This window comes from Sesamum indicum, linkage group LG7 (genome assembly GCF_026168435.1).
Source record: "Sesamum indicum cultivar Baizhima isolate 11 linkage group LG7, ASM2616843v1, whole genome shotgun sequence".
Classification (NCBI taxonomy): domain Eukaryota; kingdom Viridiplantae; phylum Streptophyta; class Magnoliopsida; order Lamiales; family Pedaliaceae; genus Sesamum; species Sesamum indicum.
In genome coordinates, this window is record NC_142663.1 from 12990708 (window position 1) to 13001690 (window position 10983).

The following is a 10983-nucleotide window of genomic DNA, read 5'->3' on the forward strand; positions in this document are numbered from 1 at the left end:
ATTCGGGATGATAATCTCTAGCAAGGTTCTTTACAATGTTAAAGAAAAGAGGTAAACTCTCAGAGTGAGTTAATGAACTTAATTGCTCATATTTCAAAAACAATTAAATTAGTATATAGGATAATAAAATCATAACCATATTAAACGTGGAAAGCTAAACTTTTTTTTAAATTTTTTTTAGTGGAAAATATATCTTTTAAATTTTAGCAAATATTAGTGAAGGGTTTGGATGAGTGGCAAGTGTTGGCTGATCTTTATTTTTAGGAAACAAATCGTACCAAGATGTTTAGTGCTACAAACATGGGAATGGGCAAGCAACATCTTCAAAGAAAATCAATCTTCTCCCTCTAATTTCTGGAACTCTTTCCTAACTCGAATAGGAAAATCGCCAATCAATTTTATTTTTATAGCGTAGCATCAAGAAAGGAATAAACATTGCACCATTTGTTCCAAAAATCATCTAAGAAAAGAATGAAATGTTCGGTCCTATACTAAATGAAGGAAAATTTTTGCCCAAATTAAATCTGCCCGTACTAAACCAATCATATAGTAGGTGTGATACATTTGTAATGTGATTGGTCACTTTTCTTTAACTGTATATCAACCATACGGTAAGTGTATTGCACTTATCGTATAATTGGTTTAGGTCCAATCAAACGGATCAGGTTAGAATGTCCTCGTAAGGAAAAACAAAAACGTTCAGGTTGTCAACTCCATGATGGCACTAACAATGTCTCCACTATGAGTCTTGAGAGCCTTGACAGCCTTGGTCCTAGACACTCCTGCTTGTGTCATAACCAAATCGATGTCCCGAGGCTCAACGCCCGTCTCGTCGACTTCCTCCTCTTCCTCGTCCGCTTGAGCAGTCAAAGCCGTGGCAGCTGCTTCTGACTTTGCCATTGTAGAATTCATTTCAGGCAACCTGAACTGCTGAGCAGCCTGTGTCTGCAACTGAGAGCTCAAGTCCTCGATCTTGGCCTCTCCGAAAATGACATAAGTCTCAGAATTGGGGCTCTTGAAAACATCCGGTTTTGAGATGAAAAACAGTACCTGCAAAATAACGGGCTTGACGAAAACAGCACGACAGAAAAAATAAAACGAAAATGTGAACGAATAATGGTGATTGAGTTACGTTTTTGGTTCTCTTAATCGTGACACGACTCACACCCGCCACAGGTTTCATTCCAAGTTTCAACATGGCCTTCCGACTCTTCTTTTCGCTTCTGCTCTGTTTAGAACTGTCATTTGCACCTGTTTGATTTTCCAACACGATAACACCATCAAGCCCACCACACCAGCCAACACTAATCCTAAGACGATCAAAACGTAAAAGGATTCTAAACACGAGCACCAACAAACAATAACATCAATCCATAAAACTAATCCTAAGATGATCAAAACATAGAAGGACTCTAAAACGAGCACCAACAAACAATGACATCAATCCGTAAACACTAATCGTAAGACGATCAAAACGTAAAAGGACTCTAAAACGATCACCAACGAACAACTACATTGATTCATACACACTAATACTAATTCGGAATCAAGCATTACCACAGAAGTTTTTCCGATTCCGCAGAACACAAATAGAATAGAACACAATCTGCAAAACCCAAACCAACAATCTCAACACACAAGGTTCATAATCAGATACTGAACGCAATCATAATCAACTGTCATAGATGAAACGACAAAAATCTATGAAAAAACCTCCATCTCCAAAAATCCATAAATTCACGACAATTTTCAAGAAAAACTGCATCACCTCTTCTGTTATGTAACAAAACCCCATCACATGAATTCAAAAAAAGAGAACACCTACACAACAATTCATGTATTAACGGGAGCAAACGGGTATTTGACCAAACAATCAAATTCCAATCTTATAACAAAACATGCTTCCAACCCAGAATCTCTTTCCTCATTATTCCACCCATTCTCGAATTCCGTATCATGCTACCCGCCAAGAGTGTGAATAAACATGGGAAAAAAAAATAAAAAAACGAAAAAAAGGTCAAAAACAAACCTGGGCTACCATCATCCTTATCATCATCATCATCATCCGAGTCATCGGCGTCATCTTCATGGTCATCATCTTCCTTCACGTCCTCTACCAGTGGCTCATCCTTGATGAAAAAATGCGCGAACGGACGTTTAATTTCAACGGATATAACTCTAAATATATACAAAAAAAAAAAAAAAGAAGGAAATTGAAATGGGTACCTGAAACTTGCTCTGGGCTTCAGTTTCTTCAACAACCGGACCCGGCATGGCGGACTTTGAACTGGAGTTGTGGAGCTGTGAGAATGGTGAGGATAGAGTCAGTTTGCTACGTGGAACGGGTAGCGAAATTAGGGGGGATGGGGTGGGCTGGGTTTGGAATTTGGGCCGCAGCTTTTCTTGGGCGTCGCCTTTAGCTAGCCCATTCATATTCTTTTGGAATAATTATACTCCCATCTCCTCAAATGTGGAGAATGTAATTATCCATATTTTTTTCCGTATTCATAAATTTTATAAAATAATCTGAAAATTATAAGATATTACAGAGTAGTAGATGAATTCTTGTAAGAATAAAATTATATGATTCAAAAGGATATATTATGGCTTACAAGCTCTTTTAATTTTATTTACATTAGTTACAAAATTACAATAACTGACGTTTTATAAATTTTTATAATATTTTATATGAATGTTGTAAGATATTATTGGATAATCTGTTAAAAATAAAATTATATGATTCAAAAGAGTATATCATGGCTTATAAGCTCTTTTAATTTTATTTAAATTATTTATAAAAATTACAATTACTGACATTTCATAAATTTTTTAGGGTAAAATACATGTTGCCCCTGAATCATTTATCATATAATAATTACCCTCCTAAACTAACAAATGCAATACTTTTCCCCTATAATTAATTTTTAAGACAAAATTGCCCTTGTATAATGTATATATATTTAGTTCAAAGAAATTCTTGTTTTTTTAGTAATTTTTGCACTTTAAGTTTAATTAAAATTTCTTAATTAAAAAATTTATATTTTTATTGATAATAAAATAAAATATAATTAGTGAGTTAAATAGTTCGAATTTTATTTTTTTATAAATTCAAAATTAATTAATAAATAAGTACAATAAATACGCAAAAAAAAATTCATGAAAATATTTTATTAATTTGATAATAAAATTAAGTTGTTAACTATTTATTCTTTCAGATAAAAATGAATAATTACATATCGATTTTTTACATATTTTCTTTAAAAGTATGATAAAATATATTTTTTTCTACAAATATTTAACTTTTGGTTAAGCATATGTATATATATTTATCAATTTCTTTTAAGAAGCATATTATACTTATTGTGTATCTACTACATATATATATATATATTAATTTATACTCTACTTTTAATTTAAATTCATCACTTATTAAGAAAATAATTCAAAAATAATTCGATAGTGATTTAATGTGTAAAATACTAATATATATATATAATTGTATAGATGTTCAATTATTTGGTTAGGTAGGGAAGATGAAGTGACTTATAATGGCACATAATTTCTATAAAAGATAGATTACGAATTGGAGTGTAAACAGACAAGTCTGGGAATTAATTTTAATAGTCCTTTGGAAAAGAGATGAGTTTTTGGGTAATGTTTAATTTGTATTATTAGTAGTGTAAGAAAGCTGTGTATTAAAATAGTTATGAATAACAACACCACAACCAATTTAGTGGTCCTATATCGTACTATGTAAGTTTGATGTGATGAGTGATCCACCAAACTCCCTAAATCATCTTTTAAATTTAATTAGAGTAATTTTCATTTATGTTAATTTAGTATAAAAAAATGTCAAAATACAGTAGGAGGAATATCAATATATATGACTTGAGGGCAATTTTGTCCAATTAATTAAATCAAGGAAGAGCGTTATATTTTATAAATTCAGGAGGTGAATGCAACTCAGGTTAACAAATACTTAAAAATCAGGGCACACATTAGGCAACACATATGATATAATTATTCGAGGATAATTACACTGGAGAGTTTGGTGCACTTTAGGTTATAGTTAAAATTTCTAACATTTATTTTTATATATCCGATTAAAATACTGATATTAATAAAAATATATTAAAATTTATATTTAGTCTCAATCGTTTTAAAGACTTATTGCAGGTCTAATAATTTTTTTTTTTTGAATAATCTAATTATTTTTTCAAAGCTGTGAACCACCAACCCCCAAGTGTCGGGCGCCGCCTCCACTTGTTTATTTATTTCTCCTCCACGATCAAACTTTTCACGTAAAAACAACCCCACCTGCTTATTAAACTTTACTAATGTCTCTTTCCATCAAAACTCAGATACCCACCGCTTCGATGGCGGATCAGTCCGAGGAAGAAGAGGCTTTCTTATACGCCATGGAGCTAGCTTCTGCTTCTGCGCTCCCCATGGTACTCAAATCCGCCATAGAGCTGGATCTCCTCGAGCTCATTAAAAAAGCTGGTCCAGGAGCTTCTGTTTCTCCCTCCCAACTCGCAGCTCAACTTCCAACCAAAAACCCCGACGCAGCCACCATGATAGATAGGATGCTCCGCCTCCTTGCCGCATACTCCGTCGTCCGCTGCAGCCTGAAACCGCTTCCAGACGGCGGCGTGGAGCGGCTCTACTCTCTTGCGCCGGTGTGCAAGTTCCTGACCAGGAATGAGGATGGGGTTTCCGTGGCCCCGGTTGCGCTCATGCTTCAGGACAAGGTTTTCATGGAGTCCTGGTAAGTGATGTGTAGTTATCTCTCGAATATCGCTCATTTTTGTTGAACAAACACCTGGCGTTCATCTACGCATAGATAACTGTTTCGGTGGCAGAAAATTATAATTTTGGTCCCTGACGTGTAAGTTAATTTGCAACAGGAGTTCATATTTTCTAAATTAATTAATATAAGTCCAAGATAAATTTGAAAAGTTAATTTCACCGTAAAAAAATTGGAATATTTTTGGAATAGCTTTACAATATTTTCTATTATTTCTTTAAATTATGGAACTAACATTAGGATAATTTTACTATATTTTTTTAAAATATGATATTATTATTAGTTATTATAAAAAATAAAACTAGTATTATAATTAATCTTATATTTTGATATCGGATTGTCGTGATATAAATACTGATCGATGAAAATATCTTATGATATTTTATCTTTTTAACAACATAATTATATATGTTTCTATATTTATTTATTAACATTGAAATTTCCTTTATGTTGTTTATTAAATACTAGTCTGTGTGGCACACTCAAATCGATATATATAACTTAATAAATTTTTTAAAAATATAAGATATACTTCTGAAAAAATATTTTAATTAAAGAAATTAAAAATATTGTAATTAAAAAAAAAGGTTGTAAAGAGTTAGTAAAAATTGAAAAGAATGATCAATGTGGGCCGTGGGACAAATAATAAATAATTAAATTAAATATTAAAAATTCTATAAATTAAAAGATTTGACAAATAATATATTAAATTGATGTTCTCACTTAATAAGTATAAGTAGTTACTATTATTATTTTTAGTTGTCGTGATATTATTAATTAAAATATTTAGAATTATTACATTTTAATATTTTTGATAAATTATTTAATTTCTGTTTTATTTGATTAAATCAATATTATTTTAAATTATCGAGCATGTTTCTTCCATTAATCATTAAATGCATTTTTGTTCCATTAGTTTAAAATAGGGATAGTTATACTCCCCCCTCTTATACTCCTTTCTCTTGAGATTTTGTGTAGTTAAATGTAAGCGTTCTATGATTTTAAAAATTAGATCTAACCTCCGAAATTTTCCGTCTAACACATAAGTTCATTTATTAGTGAAAGTTTTCCTAATTTGCCAATTTTAACAAAAGAAAACAGATAAGAATTTATATTTACCTCCCAAAAAATTTATTTAATTTGCAATAAGTTAGTAATAAATCAATTGAAAATAAATATCAATTTTGATTCAATTTTTCTTTTTGTTAATATTAGTAAATCAAATGAATGCTCTCTAATGGATCTTTTTTTTTTTTATTTCGCACACGCCATGTATACAAAACTTATATTATCAATTTTATCTAAAAAATATTTCATACACACAACCTCTATATATGAAATGATATAAAAAATGTAATATAAATTGTAATAGAAAATCCAACTGGCACGAATGTTGCGTACAATAATCAATCACATCACAAGTATATATTTTCGACTTGTTCGATAGGTATCATATAAAAGATACAGTTCTGGAGGGAGGAATCCCGTTCAACAGAGCTTACGGCATGAGCGCGTTCGAATACCCGGCCACGGATCCGCGATTCAACAAGGTATTCAACCGGGCAATGTACGAACAGTCCACCATATTCATGAAGCAAATACTTGAAAAATACAAAGGGTTTGAGGGGGTGAAATCGCTGGTGGATGTGGGTGGTGGCATCGGAGCTTCGCTTAAAATGATCCTATCCAAGTACCCCACCATTAAGGGCATCAACTTTGACTTGCCCCATGTCATTCAAGATGCTCCATCTTTTCCGGGTACATTCACTTATTTACCATTTTACACTGTAGGCTAAATCAACACTTGAAATTAGGTATAATTACATAATATTTGATACCATTTTTAAAATTAACGGTCGTGTCACGTCATCCCAGTATGCATATGATAAATACTTTTTTACTTTGTGAAATATATTATAAATAAAATAAAAAATATAAACAAATAAATTATATTTTAAAAGAATTATAAAAAAACAAAAATCAACTTGGGGTATCATCGACACAACAAAAGAATTATTGTAGTGGTGTTGAAATAACATGGAATTAGTAAAAAAAAGTTACAATTAATTGTTAAAATTATCTAATTAGGGTTATAATTGTCATATTTAAAAGTTTGTGCACAGTATCACTGACACCGCTTATGAATATAGAAGGCCTTTCTTTTTTATGTTACTAGCCGTCGTACTACATTGTCTCTGTGTTCATATAATAAATAATATTTTACGTTTTAAAATATATTATGAATAAGCAAAAAATATATATAAACCAACACATCATATTTCTAAAAAAGAAAAAGCAAAAAAAAAAAATCATCTTAAGGGTATTATTGACATAGCAATAAAATTCGTGTCGCGATGTCCTAATCATCATTTGTAAGAAAAAAAAGTTTTTTCTTGTTATATAGTATATATTATAGATTAGGAGTACTCTCGTTAAAGTTGTAATTGCAACTACATTTCAAATTCAATAGTAAAATTTTATATAAATAACCTTTGAGATACATTACAGTAAAACTCTCTTAAGGTATATAACTGTAATTGTATAAAAAGGTAAATAACGTTTGCGTAATTGAACATAATTTTTAATTTATCTTTAAATTAATACATTTGAATTTAATAGAAAATATTACTGTACTTAATTAGATTCCGAATATAGTAAAAATATAATAAATTTAATTCTATTTTTTTAAAAAAAGAAGATGAATAGACAAGTTTTAGTGTTATAAAGTTTGGAAAGTCTTGCAGGAGTGGAGCATGTCGGCGGCGACATGTTTGTGAGTGTGCCCAAAGCCGACGCGATTTTTATGAAGGTGAATTTCTTTTACTAGTGTATTTTTATATTGAGTTTGAATTTTTGAAATAATAATTAAATTAAAATCATGTTTGTTTATTTGTATTTTATTGAAAGTCCTCAGCGGAACAACCCAACTCGGGTAAAAGAAAATGAAAACTTATACAAAACATAAGAAAGAAAAGCTGTAAATGACCATTTTGCAACTCTGAAATTACGGTTTTGGCCATTGCAGTGGATTTGCCACGACTGGAGCGACGCGCACTGCCAGAAGCTGTTGAAGAACTGCTATGACGCACTTCCGGATAATGGAAAAGTGATCATCGCGGACAGCATTTTCCCGGAGGACCCGAACAGTGGGCCGGCTTTCAAGCGGGTGGCCCACGGCGATGTCATCATGTTAGCCTTAAACCCGGGTGGGAAGGAGAGGTCAGAAAAGGAATTTCAGAGCTTGGCCCAATACGCGGGCTTCAGAGAAGTCATAAAAGTGTGCTCTGCTTTCAATATTTGGATCATGGAATTTCATAAGTGAGATGTGTTTGGAATTTCAGTTTGGTATCGTTATAAGTCTGAATTTTTTGTTTAATTATTGCTTTGTCTGAACCCTTACCTGTTTCCAACTTCGGAAAAAGTAATAAATTGTTCGAAGCAATCTGTGTGTTGGCGACTGTGTGTGGGTCTATTACATTATATATATCTCTCTATATATAGTAAAATTATTATATTCGTATATGTTTTGTAAAGGGGTGATGGCTTTGTCCAATACAATTATGCAATTAGACAGCCACGTAATGCTCAATTTAATCCCCATCTCTCTATTTATATATATATATATATGTAGGGTAAATTACAATAATATCTCCTGAAATTTGACATAATTATGAATACTTCTCGTTGTTTGAAAAATTATAGATACCCCCTGATATTTGATAAAATTATACAACCCTTGGATGGAGGTATGGAATTGTCAACTTTGTCCTTATTGTATTTTTTTTGTTCTTTTTAAAAAATAAAAATTTATAAAAAAACGGGATGGATAGAAATTTTTTTTCAAAATATAAAAATATTATCCACTTAATTCATAAAAAAAATATTATTTTAAAAAATAAATAAAATTTAAATTTTTAATTCACAAGTGCATTTTGGTCAGTTTATTATAGAAAGTGGATAGAAACCTAACGGAAGGGGTCAATTGTTAGTTGGCCGTTAAAATTGGAGAATATCGGTAAGTTTTCAAACAACGAGGAGGTATTCATAATTATACCAAATCTTAGAGAAGGTTGTTGTAATTTATCCTATATATATAATAACTTTTATACTAATCACAAATAAATCTTTTAAATTTATTAAATTTGACCCCAAAACTTTAATAAATCTCCAGTTCACTCCCGTTAAGTCTTAATATAATTAAAGTTTGACGCTATAATTTATTTACTAATGAATTAAAATTTTTAAATATTATCAATTAATTGCATAATTGTATTGGACGTGGCTCCTCTAGAAAACATATATGTATTTATAATGTAATAGCCCACATAATTTATTGCTTTCTTTCTAGGTTGGCAACAGGCAAGGGTCTATTAAAAGGGAACAGATTCTTCTTTAAGCTTCATCCTACTTATTACATAATCCGACTGTATTATATAAGACTTATGATAGCCATGGCTCAAGGCATAGGCACTACTCACCATATCTAATATACAATTTTTGTATGTACGTGACTATCATGATTTCTCAAGTTCGAGAATTAATCTCGTACTATCGGAACTGAAAATCCTAGTCATACCTACCAAGTCTTAAGAGGCTTGTATATGACGCTTCTCGCAAGTCAGTTCAGTCAGTTGCCTACCTTGCCGACTAACCCACTAAAACTGCACAGATGATCTACGTCTCATGCCGACAAACACGATTGCAGTACTTATTACAAGTCTCTATAGGACCCCCTATGCCTGTCTTGAGGTCCTCGACTTGGAACATTTTAGATCGATCCTCAAAAGTTGGTTTCATAACTGCCAAATTATGCACAACCCATTTCACGGGTTAACCTTTCGGTCCACAGGTGTTTCATAGTGATATTAAAATCCCATTAAACGTTAGTGGTAAGCACGACAAAATGCGCAAAGCCAACTTGATTAATTCTTACCGTATTTATCTATTTAATATTATTTGTTAAAGATTAACAAGTGACAAATAATTAAATCTAATTGATTTTTGTTCATCCATTCTAACACTGATTTGATCTAATTCTAAAATATTACCCCGGATAATAATCAAACCAACCAATTGATTTATCTAAAAAAAACATGTAGATTCTGTAGATGTTCATTTATTTGGTTAGGTAGGGAAGTACTCAGATGAATTTTAAAACATTATCCGTGATAATAATTAAACCAACCAATCGACTTTATCTAATAGATTCTATAGATGTTATATTATTTGGTTAGGTAGGAAAGATTAAGTAACCTGATACCTTATCTTAGAAAAAATAAATCATAAATTTGAATCCAATCAGACGAGTTTATGAACTAATTTTAATACTCTTTTGAAAATGTATATATTAGTTATTGTAGCATGGGTTTCCGTGAGTATATAATGCAGCACCTTCTAAAAGTACTATGACTATATTTTTTTTAAATAACAGGTTTAAAATAAATCCTATTTTAAATATGTAAATAAGCACATATATAATACAATCCCTGCTGAGTATGTATATACACATAATCTCATTGTCACCATTAGAAAATTTTCCATCTCATCCACAAGACTGAAGACTATACATTCTCATCACCACCTACCTCCCTTTTTTCTTATTTTTTTAAAATATCCATTACGTTCCTCTTTTTATATTTATATTTTCAAGAGTAAAACGCACTTGAAAGCGAGTGTATAAGATTTCTCGGTGCGGTTTGCAAGGCAAGAATATTATGTGGTTGAGAGCAAACCAAAACTTAAAAAGTTGCGTGCAAGTATGATGAGGCCACTGGGTGCAATTGGATGCTACAAAGGGATATTCAAAACCAATATAGGATTATCTAAAAGAGTAATTTTGCAATCCGAACTATACCCATTTTTACACTTTAGCATCTAATTTTTTTTTTTTATCAACTTACCATCTGAATTTTGCGAAGTTTGCACTTTACCATGAATCTTGCAGGGAGCGGATCGGCCCGGGAAGCGTGGCGAAAGTGCGAAAAATTAAAAATCATGCTATAAAAGCATATAAAATTCCGATCAAGGGGTATACATTTGATTAGAGAGTTATGTGTATCATGGAATCCAATTCCAAAATTCAGCAACCAAATCTCTCTCTTTCTCTCTATCAAATTCTCAAATTGCAAAACTAACACCTCACAATTTTGGGTGATGTGGTTGCAAAAAGAGGCCAC

General features: G+C 31.4%; 2 protein-coding genes across 2 annotated transcripts; one reads left to right on the forward strand and one right to left on the reverse strand.

The window, feature by feature from the left end:
• Positions 1-465: 465 nt before the first annotated feature.
• On the reverse strand, positions 466-2371 carry LOC105166795 (nascent polypeptide-associated complex subunit alpha-like protein 2). The gene is made up of 4 exons (XM_011086279.3): positions 2227-2371; positions 2030-2129; positions 1133-1251; positions 466-1050 (listed from the first exon to the last, which is right to left on the reverse strand). Exons 1-4 carry the CDS (start codon positions 2272-2274, stop codon positions 700-702), a joined length of 618 nt encoding a protein of 205 aa, XP_011084581.3. The 5' UTR covers positions 2275-2371; the 3' UTR covers positions 466-699.
• A 1913-nt stretch (positions 2372-4284) lies between these two features.
• On the forward strand, positions 4285-8249 carry LOC105166793 (caffeic acid 3-O-methyltransferase). The gene is made up of 4 exons (XM_011086278.3): positions 4285-4768; positions 6255-6565; positions 7552-7616; positions 7833-8249. The coding sequence occupies exons 1-4, from the start codon at positions 4338-4340 to the stop codon at positions 8127-8129; spliced, it is 1104 nt and encodes a 367-aa protein (XP_011084580.1). The 5' UTR covers positions 4285-4337; the 3' UTR covers positions 8130-8249.
• The last annotated feature ends 2734 nt before the right edge of the window (positions 8250-10983 follow it).